Here is a 23,102-nt window from a genome sequence, read left to right as displayed (position 1 = left end):
ATAGGCCTGTCGCGATAAGCAATTAATTGACGTATCGTACGATAAATAAAAATGAACTCGATAAATTGCCATTTACATGAGGATGTGACTAGCAGTTTGAAAGGATGTACTTGAATTATTATTATATATTATCATTATGTCAGTGGTCTAAAATGGTCATACAACGGTGCCGACAATATTATCGTTTATCACAATAATTTCCGGGAAAATGTATCCAACAAAATTAATTATCGTGAGATGCCTATACATGAAACACACACACACAAACACATTTACAGACTTACTCCAAACGGCCAAATATATTAATTAACACACTCTCACTCTCATACTCTTTGACTCTATTTTGGCATATTCATTTCTACTGGATCTTAGATCTGCGCATGCGCAATACGGGGCGGCAGTGGCGGCCACGGAGTATTTTTGTTGGGTAATCTATGTTAGGGCCGGCTAACCCATACAGTGGTGGTGGGGCTCAAATCAGTATTTGCAATGTAATTACATACACGCTCCCCTTGACAGTGAAACGCCACGCGTGAGGTTTAGATTATTTCCCTGTCTCAATCCAAATTGAACTGTATGAAATAAAAAGGCACATTTGTCTTGTAGTAAATAAAAAGGGCGACCTGGAGCCAATTCTGCAACTTCCCCACAAGTGAAAGAGTTGACATGCTGAAAACCCAACCCCCAGGGGGGTCTGTGGGATTCTCCCCCAGGAGATTTTTTGAAATACTAACATAAAATACACATTCTGGTACTCTCTTGAGAATACAAATAAATACATCTATTACTACACGACATATTTAAAAAAATGAATGCCATTTTAGTTTTGTGTTACTTTGTTCTGAAAGCTGAGCCTGCTGCTCCTCAGAGAGAAGAGGCTGTGTGAATTACTTTACATTGTGGATAAGGGTGGATAGCCCCCATTGTTCTGTGTGTCAAAATTAAAGACAGCCCACACACCTATCAATCATCAAACCGTGGGGTCTTATTTCATTACGTGTTGATTTCTATCAACACGTAATGTTGTATCGATGTATAGAGATGTACTACAGCAAAAGTATTCTCCGTCGGGACTTCCTGCAAGAACACCACGCCGTTGTCGTGATTCTGATTGGCCAGAAGACATTATCAAAGATGTTCTATTGAGAAGACGATCACTACGTGACAAAAGTTTTCAAAACCGTTTATAGTCTTCGGTATTCTTGTTTTGGCGTGAGAATAGTTTGGGCAGCGTGAGAGCGTGAGATTGAAAGTGAAAGCGTGTGTCACACGCCAGATGCGTGAGTGTTGGCAACCCTGGCTATACAGGCCATGACACCAAGGTTAGACATACAATGGTCAGAGGTATTGTTAGGATTAGAGGTCAGGGGGTCTGTTTAAAACATAAAATAAGTGTTTATGTGTGTGTTTAGGGAAGAGGAGGGAGGTAGAGGGAGGTTGGACGCTCACCCCAGAGCAGCAGCTGTCTGATGGCCTCACTGCCTGGCTCCATGTCCCCAGCCAGCATGTCAGAGGGCTCTCGCTGGATAACTGGATATAAGAGGGAGGATTAGGCACCTGGACATCACTGCCGCGCTATGAGACGGATGTCATCACCTGGATAAGTAATGCTGGTGATGATAGAGCTGGGGGGGAGGGCACAAGAAGGGGAGGAGAAACAACAGGGAGTAAAATAGTTACAGTAGAAAGCATGAGGAGGAGGAAGATAGTACTGGGTGAGTTGTGGCCAAGTTCAAAAAGCCTGCTGAAGTATTTAACTGTGAAGTACAGTGGTCCATTAATCAGCCAGATATAACTCAGACACAAGTAAATAAAGAGAGGAGAGAGGGTAGAGGAGAGAAGAGGAGAGGAGAGAGGGAATCCCCTCATTATCATCCAGGTGTCATGTCATCAAGCTGAGCGTCACACCTCCCTGTCAGAGTCTGGTCCTGCGGTCAAGTTCAGCAGCCTGAGGTTCAGCACGGTCACTGCCTGTTTCCACTGACCTGTCTGTCTGACTCCCTGTCTTTGACTGACATATTATGCATGCATGTATGTGTTAAAATAATTCAAAACTACTGTACTCTGTCCCAGAGGTGAATCTAGCTAAATGCTAACATCAGCATGCTAACATGGCAATACTTACATGCCGATGTTTAGCAGATATATTGGCAATATCATGTACCTGTGTTATACTATGCTTATATTTGTACATTTGTACTACATTTTATGGCGAACCAACCACAGAGTAGACATTAAGATACCTTGACCTGCTGGTGCAAATAGATGACAAGTTAATAGAGTCATCAACAACAACACTTGTCAGCAACAACAACACTTGTCTCGCTGCCTGTCCTTAAAAAACGCCAAGCCAGAACAAGCCAGGTGCGATGCAGAAAGAATTATTTATGGCCTTGTTATTGATGCCTCACTGCTGAGTTTCTCAATATATACTGTATATATATATAGCCAATGCTTCCCTTCGAGGCTGCGTGTGAAAGAGCAGCGGGGACAGAATTATTATGTCACAGTCAAATGTGAAATACACATCAATAAAAATCCCCCTATCACAGGATTCATGTTGTGTGTATGAAATGAAAGAGAGGTCAGATGGAGTCAGAACAGAGAGAAGCTGCAGATTGGCTGGCTGGAAAGAGAGAACAATGAAGCTATGCAAGCAAAGCTTTTCAAAACTGAGTGATTTCTGGAGTGAGTGTAAAAGCAGATCTGAAGACTTCCTTTTTGAATCCAGTCTGGTGGTACGCGATGTGACAGAACACTCACTTTGTTGTCAGGTCAACACAGTGGGCAGAGAAGATGTTGCACTCAAACCAGTACAGAAACTATGAAGTGTGTGCCTAGTCTTTTGCATGTGTGTATGGGTTTCTGTGTGTAGATAGTGTATTCAGCTTATAAAAGACAAAAAAAGCTGTCACTCTTAGCAACAAGCATATGGATGTGTAGGTGGCATTGGATTTCTGTCTTTTATTCTCAGCCAGCCTTTTTTTCCTTCTCTTTCACTCTTTGTATAATATCTCTCTCTTCATGTGCCTGTGCAGTGTGGCAGCAGAGGCGAGGAGACGTCTCTGTAAATGTTTACTGTATGAGAGTTTGTTAAAGATGTGAACGAAGAGAGATAAACAGAAAACATCTGGACGCAAACCCAACATCTGCTGCCTTAAGGGAGGTGGGTGGAGCGAGCAAGGCCACAAGAGAAACACTGAGGGGAAGGGGGAGAAGAGCGAAGGAAAACAAAGGGGGAGGAGAAAAGAGACAGGGGTACGTAAAGTGGGAACCGACAACTGGAGCTTGCACAAACTGACGCTAATCCCCTCGCCAAATTGTCTTCAACACTTCTCCTATCTTTTTCTACATCTATGTCTTCTTCTTTTTCCATAGACAATCAGCAGAAGACATGGCTGTCCCACACCCACTACAGACAATCCAAACAAAGCCAACAAGGAGCAGATGTTCAAAAACACACACACATACGCACAGATGCATACACACACATTATGAGTATACTTGATATAGTTGCCGTCCTAGATCTGAGACCAGAAGACACGCTATACATACACTCACACACACAAACTCACACTAGTGCCAACAAGAGAAGTAAGGGAACATCTCAGAAACAGAAAAGCATCCTCCCAGCATGAGAGGAAACTTTGCAGAAAGTGTAATATTCTTCGAGTAGCTTTTACGCATTTTGTGGCCTTCCTGTAATCCAATAACATGTGTTCATGTGTGTGTGTGTGTGTGTGTGTGTGTGTGTGTGTGTGTGTATTTTAATCTGATCCATAATCATCTGAGGAAACAGCTGCATGGACCCGTGTGGGTTGAAAGGGGAGGGGTCCGCAGATAACCTCTGACTTCTCAGACAGGAAGCTTGGAGAGAGCCTCAGGAAGTGACTCTCAGGACCGACGTACAAAGCAGAGCTTGCATGTGCAGCAGCGAGCAAAATAAACACAGCTTTCAGGTGCATGAGCACAATGACTGGAGTGTATGCATCAGTGCCTTTTCCTTATTTCTGACAACATGGCACAGTGCATGCAAAGGAAAGGGCACTCAAGACGTTTTTGTAGTGGGGACATTACAAAACATCATAATAAGGTGGTATGTTTTTAATATGTGCTAATGTAACACCTGAACAGCTTTGACAAACAAAGTCATCAATCAATCAGTCAACAGCCCATCAAACTATTTGCTCTGTATGTGCCCAAACTGTTGAGTGCATTTCCCTATAAAACAGCCGCCTCGGGCTGGAGGAGGAGACACTGGCACGGTGCCTACTTCTCAGAGCCTTCACAGAAAGGAAGCAGCCTCAGAGTTTCATTGTAAATCCTTCCTGCTGCTCTTGAAAGGCAGAACCCTTGTTCCACTGAGGCTGTACTCTTGTCAGGGATATGTGTACATTAATCACCCGCAGCAGCATATATCTAACATGGCACAGTCACAAAAAAGCAGGAGTATGTTGGCAGAGTGGCACTCAGAAGCTGCATGTGGCTGTGAAATGCCTCTGTCCTGGTTTATAGTCCCATCAGGCCTCCTGGGTATCAGTGCATTCCTTACGTGTTTTATATTCTTCATATGCAACTTCTAAATGTCACTGTCAACATATAATCCATAAACTAAGAGGGTTGTAATTTATGTAACTGGCTCGAGAGTGGAACGGTTGCTACAAAATAAAGTAAGCTCATCAACGACAACAGCAGGCCTGTGAGTACGTGACAAAGAGCTCTTTTTTTCTCTGAATTTCATGTAATGGTTGCAAGACAGAGGATGGAAGGCTTACCCTGGTTTCACTTCTCTGCTGTGCAAAACCACACATACAAATATGTCCCATTACAAAACCACGTTGAAACGCGAGAGCACACAAGACAGAGGGCGGATGCACGTCAAAAGCAAACAGTGGAATCCTACTCCTCTATAACGTCACGCGCCCACTGCTACCCGGCATGGCACTCAGACAGCCAAAGACAGCGGGCGTTTGTGATGAGCTGAATGAAAGTGTGTGAGGGTCGGAGAGCTCCTACATCCACTGACAGTGACGTCTGTCCATTCTCTCCACCTCCATCTGTCTCTCCATTTCGCCGTCCCACGCGCTAGACAGAAAGAACACAATGGGCAAATATAACCATGAATTTAAGGACAAATAGAAATAGAAAATGTGAAAAGCAATAATAAAAAGGGAGTCATTCAGTTCCAATGTAATCACTCCCAGAGCCAGGGGAATAAGACCCAGCTGTGTTATCATAGGTGTCTCTACAGGCCTGTCAGAGGCTCACACTCTGACATACATACATGCACAATGGGTAATTAGTGCCAGTTAGCCCACTCATTTAACGCTATTACGCCAAAACGACTTCCTCCGCTGCCCGTTTGAATGCACATCAGTCTGGAAATGTCATTTAGAAATGTGGGTTTGACAGTCTCGACACAATTAAGCAATTAAAGTACATTATCAATCAGTTGTATTTCACTTACCACCACTAGCTTTAATTTGTTCACAAATAAGAGCTGAGAAGTCCTGACAAACGTAAATACAGCATTTATGTCATACACCTGCAACCTTGACAGCTCATTTTATTTTGCCACTGAAAAGATGTGACATATTTACGTTATGGCCTTTTTAAAGGTGTGAATTTAGGGTAAAGAGGGTTGGACAACCAAAATGTTGTTCTGTTATTTTGTGCTTACCCAGAGGTCTTGTACCTTTTCTACTTCATTATTCCATTGCAAATCCAATTTTGTTTTACATTTTGAATCATTAGTTGTTTACATCCACATTTACTTGTCTGATGCACTGCCTTTGTTGGTGCTTTCCAGTGTAATTTTGGCACTTTATTGGCCCATAATCAGGAGAATAATGTAAAACCATTGACAATAACATATAAGGTGTCTACCACATATACATGCGTGTTAATCCTCATAAACATGCAAACACAAACAAAAGAGGGACCTAGTTAAAAAAACGCTCTCTAGTGCTAAAAATATCAACAACATTCACATGATATGTTTAGATATACAGTATAGGTGCTGGTGGGCAGATTATTTTAGTTAGCTGTTTGTTTGTTTCATATTTACTGCCCAGATGTGAGAGTGGCATCAATCTTCCCATCTAACTCTCAGCAAATAATGTTATCTCCTAAAGAATCAAACTGTTGTTTTTATAGTACAAAGTTGCACAAGAAGAGACAAAGGAACCACCAGTGTCTCCTTTGACGTATGAAATTGTAAATAAGTGAGAAATGCATTTCAAAATGACAAATGCCCAGGTAAGGATGAAGCCCTTTGAAGTCTCTGCACAATAACCTTTGCGTGCAGAAACCAGGGAGAGATCTAGTTTGGTGCAGAACCACGGAGGAATCCGTTACACAGAATTTACATGGTTGTTGACCTGGATTCAAAGAGAAAGAAAGAGAAACAGAGACATTCATTATTAAAACAGCCTGCTGAAAAGCACGACAACACCCAATATCAAGCCTGAGGAAGCAGGAGATACTGAGGGTGGTACTGAAGAACAGAGAGTGGCAATAAGAGGAGATACAATGGGTCAGCCTGGCCCCCTGTTGACCTCAGGTAACCTGGGTATGGGGGGGCTGCAGGACGGTTCCCTGGATGACTTTCTACTGTCTGCCAACACATATCTATAAGTGTTGAGTGGAAACAGAGCTTTCAGTAGCTCCATGTGACTAAAGAGCTTGTATGTATGTAGTAATAACATTATTATTGTTTGTGTTTCTCAGTATGAGCACTGGTTTGGTTGTAGTAGAAGTATTAAAGTGTGTTGTGCTTTTACTAGTATTGTTGAAGTTTCCCTAATCATCATGCCATGACAACAGATAGCATTATTTGTCAAAGAGGATAAATCAAAGGGATGCTTCCAGGTGATGTATTACCAAACATTTGGCATTTAGTCTCTTGACATTGAAATATATATGTTTCTTTCTCAACATTTTGGTTTTATGTAAAACACAAGACCATGTATCATGTGAAAGTGATGGACCAATTATTTTACTGCTGAAAAGTTGACAGCATGATTGCCACATTCAATAATAGCTCTATGCTCTTGGAGAAAAGGAGGATAGGCTTCAGAACATGTGTTCATATTTTATTGCATATCAGCAACGTTTCTATAGCTGCTTGTAATCTCTTTGACACAGGTGAGTGATCAAAGTGTTGCTCAATGATTTAGGGAGTACATGGTATAAAACCTGTGGCCTTCCAGGGTGGCCTGCTCATCACTATCTAACCCTTCAGCCGCACAAAGACATGCAGAACGCTTTTGGGAAGTGTCAGAGAATCCCGTAAACCCAGTGGGAACTAAGGAAGTGCACATCAACTTCCCAGAGAGGTTTTTCATCAGGCATACTTCATTCAAACACACAAGTATATCTGGGCCTTCTGGCCGGACCACCTGACCTTCGACGCCATGGTAATGGTCTGCCTGACAGAGCCAAAACACACAGCCTGAGCAGTCTCATGGGCCCGTCTGTGTTTTCTCAAACATGCACACACACATGCACAGGGTTATTCAAACACACACATACTGAAGCATGTGCACACACAGTCTCAGCATGTGATAAGAGCCATAGCCCTTAACCTTCTGAGATAGAGGCAGGCCTTTAAGTGCAGACAGGATTCCAAACGCTCACTCAATCACTCCTGTGTGTTTGTATGTGAAACATGGAGAGCATGTGCATGCACCAGCGATAGTTTCGGCTGAGCATTTTTGATATTCCTCTCTGACAAACCAGTCTAACCACACACACACACACACACACACACACACACACACACACACACACACACACACACACACACACACACACACACACACACACACACACACACACACACACACACACACACACACACACACACACACACACACACACACACACACACACACACACACACATAAGTGTGCTAAAGTAGAGAGGTGATTTGGGAAAGATTTCTCACGGCCAGAGTGCTCCGAGCTACACTGAGTAAATACAGATTAATGATTGGTTGAGATTACGGAAGTGCATTCCACAGAGTTAGCCACTGATCGTAGCCACCGCAAACTGAAATAATGTGTAAACACACACATACCACATTCTGCAAGATCACTCCCTCTTCTAAGAACTTCTTAAGAAATGACAAGTTAGAAATGAATAACATCCAGTGCACACTGACCGGTGTGATCAGAGACGGACTGGAGGCGGTCAGTGTCTTCTAGTAATTCAGGAGTGTACTGTACAAAGGCACTTATAAAACACAAAGGACACATTTAATTAGGAGACTGTGTAACTTCAGACCAAAAAAAACTGATAGCACATCAGACACCGTATAACAGCATTGGTCTCATAAATCCTGACCCCTGAGCAGTTAGAGGACGCCAAAAAGCTCAATTTATAAAAACACTCCCTGCTGTCTCTCTTTGTAAATTCAGATTATAATTCTTGTCTGCACGGTGATCAATGGAGCAACGGCATTGGCAAAGTCATAACTAACAGTCAGTGAGTATAAGTAGATAAATGGTGCTTTATATTGATGAGATATATCTACATACACACATGTCACATCTTGGTGTTAATCCTTAAATCAAAATGTACAAGACAGACCAGATGAGTGGGATGCCTCACAGAGCTCCTCTGCTCCTGGTTTCCATCAGTGTCTGTGCGTGTGCATGTTTGTGTGCTCAGTATCTGTGTGCAAGCTTGCACGTAAATCCTTAAACAGGCCTATTCCCAGGCACCGCTTGTATATCAATTGTCAGAAGTTTCAGATTTCACGCTGAAAGAATTGATCGCCTTTCAGGAACGAAGCGATAACTTGGCCAAGTAAAAACTTAATCCAATGATTAACTGAGGATCCACTGATTGAGACTCACAAAGCACAAACAGAAGAGAAACTTGAAATGAAATCGAAGTGGCACATCAATAAGGAGAAGTTCTTATCTGACAACTCAATCTTTATGCCTCTGAAACTCAGAGCTTTCTACTGGTCTCAATTTTCAATCTGCAAACAAATAAAATGGTCCATCCAATCTACATCATGGTTTATATGAATATAACATTTAATGTAGTTTCTTTGTTTCCAAATATCTTAATCTGCACTATAAATGTAACAGTAGCTTTCAAGTGCTATATACTACATTGTCAAAGATAATGTCCTCCTAAGCAGAAACAAAACAACATTACTTGGAGGAGTTGTGGTTTGCAGAATATGTATAAAGTAACCTAAAATAGAAATACTCTAGCAAAGTGAAACTACCTTGAAACTGTACGTACACATAGTACCTAAGTATGTCACTTCCCGCTATCTATCAGAGAGAAGTCCATGCAGCGTTGAGGTAGGTTTTGTTACATGCCTATATGGTTATGTTGTATTTGATAGTGAGAGATGTTCCCATTATTGCATCCACTGACTGTTGATACTGTAAATGCTGCTCATCGCACTGACACCAGGTTATGGATTACTATTTGCGCAACCTTGAGCACATTAAATCAAGACTTACTTAAGTTACCGAGTACCAGAGCATTTTCTGTACACAAGGGGAGGGGTAATGATATTTTAGCAGAGCATAGGCATGTATAAACTCACTTTAGCCAGTTATAATAACAAAGCAGTTGCTCCTCCTAATCTACATTAGTGCCCAGTTATAGTGTGTGTTCCTGCTGTCGGACAGAACCACTTGTCCCAACTACTGTTTGAAGTTCATTTTACCAGGAGACAAAGAGTCCTTTTATCTAGAGGGAGGCAGAAAGGGAGGAGGGGAGAGACAGTGAAGGGTGAGGGAGGAGAGAGAGCAAGAGAGGGAGAGAGAGAGAGAGAGAGAGAGAGAGAGAGAGAGAGAGGGTCAGAGAGTTGGACGTGGAGTGAAGGAGGAGGAAAAAGAGACAGCTAACAGAATAACTTTTTTCCACAACAGCAGATCCTGGAATGTTGGTGGAAGGTGCCACATAGCTCCAAATATTTGTTGCTCGGTTGGCACGGCAACAGGACAACCAAAACATTTATTAGCAAATCCCTGCGAATGATACCGGCGAGCGAGGGAAAGGAAACACTGAGAATTGAGACATGGGAAAAAAGTATAATTTAGAAAAGAAATGGGTTGAACATTAAAAGGGGGAAGTCAGAGAATGAGAGTGGTAGACAGCTACGTACCGCTGATTCCTCCCTTCAGCCTCTCCCAACCTAGCAGCAAACAAACACGTACTTCACTCACACACACACACACACACACACACACACACACACACACACACACACACACACACACACACACACACACACACACACACATACCATGTATACATCACTTCAGGGGACATTACATTGACTTACATGCATTTCCTGGTGACTTATACTAACCTTAACCATAACCAACACATGCCTAACCCTAACCCTTACCCTTAACCAAGTATTCACCCTAAAATTAATGATTCCCCTCATGGGGACCTCCATGTTGTCCCCATAAGGGAGGCGAGTCCCCACATGTGACTGTGTAAACAGATTTAGGTCCCCACAAGCATAGTAATGCTAGGTCACACACACACACACACACACACACACACACACACACACACACACACACACACACACACACATACACACACACACACACACACACACACACACACACACACACACACACACACACACACACACACACACACACACACACACACACACACACACACACACACACACACAGTGTCTCCCATGGGTCTCTGGTGTCAATAATACAGAGTATCTGATACACAGCACAGAGTTCCAATGTGGAAAACAAATGGATGACATTAGTCCTGTCATCTGAGTCCAGTATTTTCCTTTTAATTTAACCACAAGTTAGTTCTGAAAAAACGAATAATAGATTTGTATTACCCGTACAAAGTTGAATTTATTAAATATATTACAGATGATTTAATACACTCAGGAGTTTTGTTGCTAAAGCCTGGTATTACCATATAAAATGAATAAAGTAGGCAAAAGTAGGGTAAATATTTCTGTGTAACTGATATTACTAATATTAGACAAGATGATCACTGTATTACCTCTGCTACTCTTAATGCTACGGTTACACTATGTTTTAGCATTTGCCATTGTGTCATAAATGCTGAAGTGTGCGGCCACATACGCTATTGATCAGAAAAAGTACGAGGCTTGCCTGAAAAAACATTTGAAGAAGTGAATAAACAAATAATCTGGAAAGAATCGTTGAGGTGTGTCACTGTAATTGACAGCTGCCTCTCAATCAGAAAGAATAATGTTCTATGGTCTAGTGCTGTATAAGGTTTTATATAAAATCCCTCGACCAACAGCCAGACATCCCTCAAAATCTGATCCCCCTCCCCTACAACCATAACACCACTCAATATTGATCTGTGATCAGGTTTCATGGCTGTCTCAGAGGAGGGTGGTGAGGATGATCTGTGTGAGAGTGTGTACAACGCACAAACATGTGAGCATGATACAGAGACAGAGATAGAGAGAGCAAAAAATAAGTGAAAAGACAGAAGTCTGTTTTTTTAATAGCTGGATGTCTCTTGTTTCATAGGACTGCAGTCAGCAAGATCAGATTCCCTTATACTTTATTGGATATACTTATCATATATCCAATAAAGCCTAAATATATAGTTTATGCAAGATTTTCATCGGGCCTTCAGTGCTTTTTTGTAAAGCATCTAACCTGTATTCATGTTCTCTCTTCTTCAACATAAAAAAAGGACAAATTCTTCTTTCTTTTGGTCTTTATCGACCTCAGATTGAATCTGCTGCTCGACTTAAAACAATATTTCAGTCCTGTCACTCCCCCCGCTCCTTCTTCTCCATTTACCTTTTATTGCCTCTGAAAAGCCAGGCTAGAATAACCAGCAGTCCAAACACACACTGACAGCCTCCCAGTCACACTTGCACACACACAACACACACAAACAACACAAATGCAGCTCAAGACTAAAATAAAAACACACACCTCGTGCTCCTCCAGCTTGCAGAGGTAAATGGAGTGGAACAGGTTAGCAGTGCTGCCTACAGTGTCCCACCTGTACAAACACAGTGCTTGATCATGGCTCAACACACACACACACACACACACACACACACACACACACACACACACACACACACACACACACACACACACACACACACACACACACACACACACACACACACACACACACACACACACACACACACACACACACACACACACACACACACACACACACACACACACACACACACACACACACAAATAGTCCTCCGTCTGGATTGAGGCACTGGTGAATTTTAATAGCTATCGATCATTCTCCCTGGTGACACACTCACACACTCACCTCCCTGTTACAGGCTGAGCAGAGCCCGCTGAGGACTCAAACAGGTCTCTGAGAATGTGTACACACACACAATCACTCACTCACACACACACACACACACACACACACACACACACACACACACACACACACACACACACACACACACACACACACACACACACACACACACACAGGCTGCATGTGTGCACACAAACTACTATGCTGTGTCCAAAAGGCCATTTACTTCGCCTGCTCCTATGTGTGCATGTGTGTTTTAGTGCTTCTGTGTGCCTCTGAGTGTACACTACTGTGTGTGTGTGTGTGTGTGTGTGTGTGTGTGTGTGTGTGTGTCCTGCTGTAGCTCACTTCGCCTCTCTTTCTAGATGAGGTTATTTAATTTACATAATGAGGCCCAGACTCACTCTCATAGATTAAATTACTCTGCAACAACAAATAAAAACGCATGAAGACAAGCAGCCCACAAAACCATACAAATCTCAGTCTATGTAACCCTTTAACTGAAGTTGTGTTCTTGCTTCTCTCTGTTAGCTACGACAAAACAGCATCTGTGGCCCAAAAGCAAAGTCAAAGAACCTGCAGTGTGCCCACCCTTACCCAATGATGTCATTGTACACTGGCCGGGTGAGTTACGGTGCGCTGAAAGGGTCAAAAAGAGGGAGAGACGATCGATATTCCATATGATTCTGTACAATAAATCTAAAATGGGATTAGTCTGGGTAGTTAGTGACGATTAATTGTCAAATCTAATAAAGTCTTTTGTGGCTGAGGGTGCCAAAGAGGCTGCAGGGAATCATGGTTCATTTTATGGGCAAATTAATTAAAACTGCGAAAAACCCTGTCGGAGGCGGGCATCAAACACTCATTCCACACTTGGTGAAGGGCGTAACAATGAAACATCACTCTGGGAGATTCACTGTAAGTGTGTGTATGTGTGTGTGTGTGTGTAGTAATCAAACACAATGATTCCAGCTTTTACACCATGTCGTAAATCTAGAAGGAAAGAGGGACGTTTGTCATTTAGCTGCGTCTTTCCTTTTTCATTAAGAAATGGCTGAGATGTGTGTGTGTGTGTGTCTCTTTCTTTCTGTCTCTATGTGCTTCTCTCAAACACACACATACTCTCAAATGCACACAATTATTGTGAACCAACTTGACTTGAACATGGAACACAAGAAATCTAACAAGTTTATAAAAGTTCAACTCATCCATTTTCCCAGGACTATTTCAAAACACTGACCTTTCTGGTGTGTACTACTAATTATAGATGTAGTTTAACAGAACGAGAAGTGGAAAAGAACAAAAAAAACAGAAAGGGGCTCTTCAATATCATTGTTTTGTCCTGGAGTGTAAATCCATCTACAGGCTATGTATTCTCTTTTTACATCTTATTAGGGGGAAGTAAATTGGTCAACATTCCTTCTCTATCATTTACAAAAGGTTTCTCAACATGTTTCGTCAGACATATATCATTTTGATTTGGTTAAGTTGTCATTTATAGTAGTATTTATAGAACTACAACTTGAATCCAAACCGATGTCTCTGCTAACAATCTCAACCTTACTTCATCTATTTCAAACCATATTATACTTTAATCTAACTACCATCTATTTATCGTTTACTTTAAACAGTTTTCAACCTCTCTGCGTGCATATAGTTTTCACACACTTGTAATCAAACATGTGGTGCTCAGCTCTTTGGACTCATGTGGTTCTTATTTTATAGTAAATCGTAATTGATTTTTTATCAAATTATTTGAGCTTCATAGTGTTTCCATGTTCCCAGTGGGATTACCTCTGGTTTGTTATCGCTGATATATCAAATTCACATTGATTTAAATATTGGTGCAAATATCCTCTATTTTGCTTTCCACAAATACATTTTCAAATGCATGAAACTTACAGTAAAAGTAGACCGATATGTGTTTGCTTACAAGCCAGGCTGACGCACAATCTCCACAGCTGGTTGCTTTTCTTTCCTTCACATTACAGCTGAAACAACAATTGTTCTGACAGGGTAAGACCATTGTGAGTGTGCACTGTCTCAAAAGCTTCAACGGTCCGTCTCCCGTTCTCTCTTATTCACCTTGCAAACCTTAAGGGATTTTCAGTGTGACGTACTGACTCCCAAAAAAGGTTTTTTTGATTGGCTTTACACGTGTGCATGTCCTTTGTACTGCAGTGCATTGGCCAGTCCTTTAACTTTTAATGATACCGACCCAAACACGGAAAGCACTCAGATTTTACTGAAAATAACTGCTGGAACAATACAATTTGGGCCGCAGCCTGTTTCCATCACAGGGGAAATCCTGCTGCCTGGACAACCACTGATAGGAGTAAGATGAGAGGGAGAGAAGAGAAAGGCTAACTGTGGGGGGGCTGTAAGTGGAGGACATGTGGGATCCAGTCCAGAGGGAAAAACAGTTCAGGGGTGCAAGTCAGGAGAGAGGGGAAGAAGACAGTGGTTTAAAAAGAGTCCACGAGAAGCAGGGGTAGATGGGAGGAAAGGCTAAAGACAACTCAGAAGAAAGTGTACCACCTCAGGTCAGGATACAGCTGAGCAGGAACTTGTTATTTGAAAAACACATAGTGTGAGCCATTATTAATCTTGAAATTAGGACACTGATCCAGATCCAGGTAAAAGTACTTGAATCATAAGATCTGTCGAATGAAATAAAGAAAAGGTGTTTTAAATATTTATAAGGTCAAACTGCAAACTAGCCAAATGAATGTGCAATAATTAAGCATGCAGCAGCTTTGAATAATACATATTATTGTCAGTCAGTTGGATTTCCATGAAGTTTTAGATGTTCACGGTCCCCAGAGGATAAATCCTAATCACTTTGGTAATTCTCTGACTTATCCTCTAGGATATCAGCATTTTGAAGTTTACACATAAATATACCTGCAGGGTTGGCAGGGAATTTTATTCAAACAATCTGGCTTCCCATGATGGACCCCAAAGACTTTGTTTGACGTGGTTTTAAATGATATAACTATAACTATTGTAATGATTGCAAGTTAATTTGGTACAAACATGGATGTACAAGTCAGGATAAATTGGCATAACTTTGCTGATCCCATGATTAGTTTGAACTAGCGCCATCATTATGTTAATTTTTTTAATTATTTAAGCCATATTATATCATACAGATTTTGTATAAGATTATGGGTTATAGGTTTTCCACAGATGGAAAGTACTAAGTAAGTGTTCCTGCTCCCTATCCATCAATCCCATTGTACATATATTTTTCCAACGTGTTGAAACCTCACTTCCCAGAGTCCTGCAAAACTGTAGTGAGCTCCACCAACCTAAAATAATTAAATTAGAACAGCGAGTCTCAAAAAAACGGAACCTGTTTAACTCGTGGCAGTGAATCGGCCTTAATTAGAGAAATATGGCCTGCAGCCTGACAAAGAATCACTACACCTTTAATATGAGACAGATTCTCACAAAAAATCATACTAAACTTGTTTGAATACTTGGATGTGGCCTCTTTCTGAAACATTTCTCAACTGTTAACAATCGACTTCTCCCCTCATAGGCCTCTGCCGCTTCATGCACGGACAACAAGTACTGCATGTGACCACAAGTGACCAAATATCCAGCAGCAGGAAATCCTAACTTCACGTTGTGTGTAGTGACTTTAACAGAAGTGTTCCTCCATGCATATTCTCCCATACATTCCTACACAGAAAATTACTTTGGCAAACTACTATGCTGTGGATGGTTACCCCTTAATAACGTTACGCAAAGCACAGAGAAGAAAAGCAGACCCAATTTATTCAGCGCTGCAGCCTTGAAACATTTAAGGGTTCTGTATTGAACATTATTATATCCAAATATACCAAGGTCCTACTTTGTGCCATAGGATTTTACTTTGAAAAGAGCTTCAATTTTAACAAGATAATACATTTAAATTACATCTTGGTTTTTACCCTTACTTAATTCGTCTATTTGGGACAACGGGTGAAGTCATACACGAGGATCCCTGCTGTCAGGTGTGAGGCACAATAACTCATACTTATGATTATTTAATGTGCTTTAATTCAGAAGAAAAGCAGTCATGAATAGATGAATGAGTAAAAAGTGGATACATATTTCAAACTGTTCCATTTGATCATTGAGTGTAAACAAGTACCTTAACAACTTGTCCTTATTCTGCTTCCTCTCGTTTTGTCCCAGAGTAATAGATATGAAAGTGCGACAAAGTGGATGTAAGGAAAATGAAAGGATAAGAAAGACTGTAAGGAAAAATTGAGAAATGGAGAAAAAAATCCTTTAAAATAGGTTTGTTATATGCCATGTCAGTCCAAAAAACCTCTATGCGACCCAACTTAACCTTTTAGTGTATGCATTACCGTATAAAGTAAAACAATCTTCTCTCATGCAGTTCAATCAAAAAATAACCTGCAAACGATCAGTTAAGTAAACGAGTTGGATCAGCTTACATCCAGCCCTATTGATGGCAGTGGTTTGACATATACAACAGTACATAAAGACAACATTAGTAGCCATAAAAAGTCAGACTGTGGTGGTGTTTTACGATCAGGTTCATCCTCCTAAGGTGCCTTTCTGAGCCAGCCAGCGCCAGGGGACTGATTTACTTGTCACACAAGGGGGACATATTTAGACGTGCTGTGCTGGAGATAGTAGGCGGTAAAGCTGGCAGGGCAGAAAATGACCCAGACAGTGGGAGTGTGGAGGACTAGAGGCGAACACGTAAGACACACCGGATAACCTCCTGCCATTAAACCAGCTGTGATTTCTGACCAAAGGCCAAGGGACAATGGACTACAGTACACTAATTACACACCCTGACATGGATAATAGGAAATGTACTTTCTCTTTATGAGGACGAACAGACGTCGGTAGATCTATCTTTTACAATTTGTAGTTGTAGCAGAAATAAAAGGGTCGTTAATGTAGCTTTTCAGACGCTGCTATATGCTGTGGTAAAAGTAAAAAAGTGCTATTAAATCTGTCTCCTAATGACCGCAGAGAGGAAATACTGGTAGGTACCAAAGTACATGACTCAATAAAATGGACTTGGCTTTACACTTCACGTAAATAAAAAAGCTTTAAAGCATTTCTTATAAGTAATTATGTCTATGTTTACATTAACCTGCCTAGGTGTCAAGTTTTAACTCCCACCCATTAAAAATACTGTTTTTGTGTAGTGCTATACAAGACTATTTATAAGGGACCACCAACCAGAGACCACCATGTTGTCCCAGACTGAGAAACAAAATGCAGACTCGACTTTCCACGATGAGTGCATTATGCACACGGAAAAATATATAGTTTTTTTTCATATAAAGGATTTTATATTCAATATTTTTTTTAATGTTTAGCTTTCAACTTTCTTCAGTTCTAACCATAGACTGTATATATAAAGGTTCTAACCCAAATAAATTAAAGCTACAATTCAGCTGTAATATAGACACTTTCCAGAATAGAAGATAGAAAAGGATACACTGAACCCTATAATCTATTCATGTCATTTTACATTTTTAATAAAAAGGCTACTATAAAGGTGGTTAATAGTGAGGTAACTTAATAAATAGAATATAAGAGCCATTATCATTTACTTTGTTACAAAATGGCATTTCAAAGTCAGGCTAAGCTGGCAAAGCTTCATTTTGTGAGAATGTTTGTTTTAACTGTCTCAAATAGAATGCTTTGAAGCCATATAAACACACATTAACTTAATTGGAAGGATAGAAGAGGAGTGTAATTTGTCATTCACTGTTGGTATGTGGTATTCTATATGGCTGTTATAAAAGCAAGATTGATTTTCAAATATATGTTGAGAGAAAATAGAAAGTTTAACTTTTGAATTTACTGTAAAAAATAACCACAACTAGAACAAATAGAATGTAATGATGTAGGCCTTAATCATTCTATGACATTGATAATTCAACTTACTTTAAATGGCCTTAAAAATATTAATTAACATTTTTTTAAAGGGTTAATACAGTTTTGTTATACTTGTTTATGTATGTATATAAACATCCAGATAATATATAAATAAGCAGTGAATTATACATGCACATTTTTTGATTACCGTTTTGATTATTGTTAGGCTATAATTAGTATGTTTTCATTCATTTATACCTTAGGAAGAAACTGGGAAAATAAGAATATTTACAAGCCTTCAACACACAACAGTGTATGTCAAATTTAATGATAAAACAAATAGAAATACAAACAAGGAAGAAATATGAAAATAGGTTAAGAAGTAGCGTACAGTATAATAAATAAACTAGTATATTGCACACCTAATGTTTATAAAATAAACGAAATAACTGGTGGTAAGAAAAGGGAGGTACAGCAGCAGCACTGGCTGTCCTGACCGCCAGTCACTGACAGTAAAGCGGGTAACAAGATATTCAAACTCAATACGTCATCCCACAATGCACTGCGTTTACGCTCTCCTTGCAGCATTACCTAATCCCACAATCCACCGCGGGTTTAAGAATCTTCTGGTTGGTAGTCAAGGCAACGCGCCTTATCGGGAGGGCCGGACTCCGCCCACGACACGCCCCTCAGCCAATGGGAGAGCCCTGTCATGACATAATGCCTATTTTTAGAGAGGCAGCAGCAGCAGATAAGGTTTGCCTCCACGCTGCTCAGCTCAGAGTATATACACACCCAGGCAGAGCAGGAACCACAGACAGGGTCGGTGCCTGACAAGAGAACTTCATTCACTGACTCAAAACTAGTCTGGATACTTGGCGAAAGCTTTTCTACCATAGCTAAGAGCTAAATCCAGCACACTCACAGTTTGGACGTCTTTACGCACAGAGAGGACGATTGGAAACCGGTGTTTTTCCCTGAGAAGGAGGGGAACGAAAACGTATTTTGATAAAGACTTTTTAGCTACGTTGGCTTCTCTTCCATGTATGCCAAGATGGAAACTACTTTTTATGACGACTCGCTCAACGCTTTCTCCCAGCAAGACAACGCCGGCTATGGATACAGCAATCCCAAAGCGCTGAAACACAACATGACACTGAACCTCTCCGATCCGACGGGCACTCTGAAACCTCACCTCCGCGCCAAAGCCAGCGACATCCTCACCTCCCCTGATGTGGGCTTGTTGAAGCTGGCCTCCCCGGAGCTGGAGCGGCTTATAATCCAGTCCAGCAACGGACTCATCACCACCACGCCGACTCCTACACAGTTCATGTGTCCCAAGAATGTCACCGATGAGCAGGAAGGCTTCGCCGAGGGGTTTGTCCGAGCCCTGGCTGAGCTCCACCACCAACACATGCCTGGCACTCTGAATGTCACCTCAGCTTCTCAGACAAGTGTCAACACTTCCCTGCCGCCTGTGTCATCTGTTGCCGGTGCCACCGTTTACAACAACAACATAGCCATGCGCTCGGACTCGCCTGTTTATGAGGACTTGGACACTTTTAACCCGGCACCAAATTACACCACCTCAGCCCCTGTGATGTCCTTCTCTTCTGTCGGGCCACAGCTTCCCATCTACGGACAGCCATCCTCCAGGCTCTCGGCGCTCAAAGAGGAGCCCCAAACGGTGCCTGAGATGCCGGGGGAGACGCCTCCTCTCTCCCCGATCAACATGGAGAACCAGGAGCGCATCAAGGCCGAGAGAAAGCGAATGAGGAACCGCGTCGCTGCCTCCAAGTGCCGAAAGAGGAAGCTGGAGCGCATCTCGAGGCTGGAGGATAAAGTGAAGAACCTCAAGTCCCAGAACTCGGAGCTCTCGTCCACCGCCAACGTGTTGCGGGAGCAGGTGGCCCAGCTAAAACAGAAAGTGATGAACCACGTGAACAGCGGGTGCCAGCTCATGTTAACGCAGCAGCTCCAGACCTTCTGAGGCGGTGTCATCAGCGGCGGCGGAGAGAGGGGATACTGTTGAAAGTAAAACGGATGCGTCCTGTGATAGTGAGTGGCCGTATCTCCTGAAAATCCGGACGGGATTTGGGATGATGTGGCGAGACACTGGCAGGACCGGGGCCGCACTGAAGTTCCTGAGGGCCACGGGCTTCCCGGTGCCAGAGATGGACCCGGGACAGTGACAGTAGCCATGAAACAGAGAGGGCATGCAGGCAGGATAGCTTTCTGTTTCCTGCTGTTTTTACAGAGCTGGACAAGACTGAACTTTCTTGATTTACACCCAGCTCTGCATGAACCTTATCATGACCATCAAAGGAGAAATTCAGTATTAGAGGATTTAAGAACATGCAATAGAGACTTTTTCTTGCTTAATGGCCTCTGCCTTGGGCATGTAGGCCAACTCTAAACGACTGAAAAGTTGTAACAAAAGCTGCCTGACTTCTGAGATATAGTACAAAGTACTTTTTTCTTTATTGTAAGAAATGCAGTTAGAAAACTTTAAGATTTACTTTCTAAAGTTGTTTAATGGGGTTTCACTCATTTTATATGTATATAAGATCAACTTGGAGTACTTATGTTTACCCTTTGTAATATGAAATACTGTTGAACTGTTTTATGTTTTATTTTCTGAGCAACTCAGAAACAAATCAATATTTAAGAAAATAAACCAGATGAAATGAAGAAACATTGCCTCTGTGTTCTTGAAAGTGTGTGACAGAAAAAAAGTGGGTGTGCCATGTCAGGAGCTCAAACAATAAAACATGTTGCAACATGTTGCAAGAGCTGCCAGTTCCCAGTACCTCAAGGTAAATTCCATTAGTGCTTGTATTGATCAATGCTAAGTAATTGTGTGTCAGCTGACAGACCAAGCTACCTTACAGATGGAGGCCAATACAAGTCCAGGTTATTTTGTCTCAAGACACACATAACTATACCGTATATGAACAAAAACCTCCCATTGTTCTCAGATGTTAACAATGTGTAAATACAACACTGTCAGAGTTACAACATGTTGAAGTATGTGATAAATCTCAACTGAAGACATACGAGGTGTCACTGATTTGACACATAACAGGAAAATCACAGGCTATGCTCCATTGCACCATACAGTTATTCAACAATACTTCCTCCCCTGTTTGAAGTGTTAACTCAAACATACTCCAGTATGTCGAAAACTGCCTTGAATAAAGTCTTAGGTCCTGAGTAGATAAAGGCTACACCATAAATGAGACATTACTAAATATCAAATTAATAAAACAAACCACCATGGTTTTGTAAAAGAGTGCAATTAAGGAAACATTGTAGCCTGCTATCAGATACTGTACTTTCAATGAGAATAAGCTCCTCTCAGAAACAGTAACTTAAAAGGAACAAACATAATCAAAATGTAAACAAGGATCCAACAACAAACACTGAAACACAAAGTCAGAAACGTATTGTTAGGCCTTTGAATTCAGGGAATGACAAAGGTGTCAAAAATGTGTTTCCATCAGTAAGGCTGCCAAAATCCATCCCAGTATGTTCAGATATGAACAGTTCAGAAAGAATGTTTTTTTGTTTTTTATAATAATAATAGTGGCTATACCTATGGGCTGTACACTACTGAAAGTAAAGCCACCTATTGCAGTAAACCACCAGGTCCTGCAGATAGTTACAGCAGGTGAATGGGATAGGTCAGATATTGCATTCAGGTAGTAGTTTTATGTTGGACAATCATCAGCCACTATTGCGTCCTGCTCCAAAACAAACACTAGAGGGAGACACAGACCACAGAGATTATCAATCTTCATGCCTCAACTGCAGCTTGAATAGGACCATCAGTTTTTGCTTGAAAATTTAAACACACATTTCATGAGGTGTTATAAAAACAGGACAGGTTATCAAATGGAGTCTTTAAAGATTAGATATGCTGATACACAATAAAGCCTTATCGTAAAATAAATAGCTTTATATGTCTTGTATCATGTATTTATCCTTTTTATTTTGTATTTTCTCTTATTTCTTTGATTCTTCTTATATTTTTTGCTTATAAGTCCATAGAGAGAATTTTCAAAGCATGGTTTAACACATACATGTAAAACTGGTTAGCGACTATTTAATAAATTCATACACAAAGGAAAATACATTAGGTAAATGCAATATCCACTGTTATAAAAGCATATGCAATGAATGTTTTGGTTTAGATTTACTTTCATGATCACGATTTGGGAAGTTGTTCAGTAAGAGCATGAGTTAAAAATTAAACAACATAACATAAACATATGTCGATATGATTATAAAAGAGATATAGGAGATATCAAAAAGAGTTGCAAGCAGATTTATTCTAAGTCATTTGTTAGGTCCAAAGACTGTCACAATTGTTATTATTTATTATGCATTTACGTGATAGGATTTTAATGGGGTCTATCATTTTGCTGTTCGGATCTTTTTCAAATTTGGGGCAGCGTGACATCATTCCCGGAAAGCGGAGTCCTTCCCTACCATATAAGGAGAGGGGGCGCTCGGAAGATCTACGTCACGACCGAGGAGGCGTGTGTTACGGGAAGTGAGTCGACTCTATAATCTCTGCGTAATAATACCAACGTGAGCCCTGAGAAGTTATCCGAGGGGGCCACACTGGACAAAGCAATGAAAAGATTGTAACCTATAACAAAACGTATCCTATGGAAAGCAAAGTGAATAGATGCATTCCATTTTCCACATAAAAAATGAATGAAATTGAAAACCCAATATCTAAATATAGATGCTCAGTTTTGGGTAATCTGAGTCTGAGCTCTATAAATCATTTGAAAATAAAGATATATCGTTTTAGCCTGGCTCTTACTTGGAGCTTTAAAATGTGTGTTGCCTTACTTTTTAGGTCTTAAACATTGGTTTTCATACATTTTTGAATATATTGATTCTGGGAACAGGTTATT

The 23,102-nt window shown here is 41.0% G+C and overlaps 1 protein-coding gene across 1 annotated transcript; it reads left to right on the top strand.

The window, feature by feature from the left end:
* The first annotated feature begins 18,936 nt into the window (after positions 1 to 18,936).
* On the top strand, positions 18,937 to 20,865 carry jun (Jun proto-oncogene, AP-1 transcription factor subunit). Its single transcript, XM_034230029.1, has one exon. It carries the CDS (start codon positions 19,217 to 19,219, stop codon positions 20,162 to 20,164), a length of 948 nt encoding a protein of 315 aa, XP_034085920.1. The 5' UTR covers positions 18,937 to 19,216; the 3' UTR covers positions 20,165 to 20,865.
* Positions 20,866 to 23,102: the final 2,237 nt, after the last annotated feature.

This window comes from Gymnodraco acuticeps, unplaced genomic scaffold (genome assembly GCF_902827175.1).
Source record: "Gymnodraco acuticeps unplaced genomic scaffold, fGymAcu1.1, whole genome shotgun sequence".
Classification (NCBI taxonomy): domain Eukaryota; kingdom Metazoa; phylum Chordata; class Actinopteri; order Perciformes; family Bathydraconidae; genus Gymnodraco; species Gymnodraco acuticeps.
This window is presented reverse-complemented; position numbering and strand designations above follow the sequence as displayed.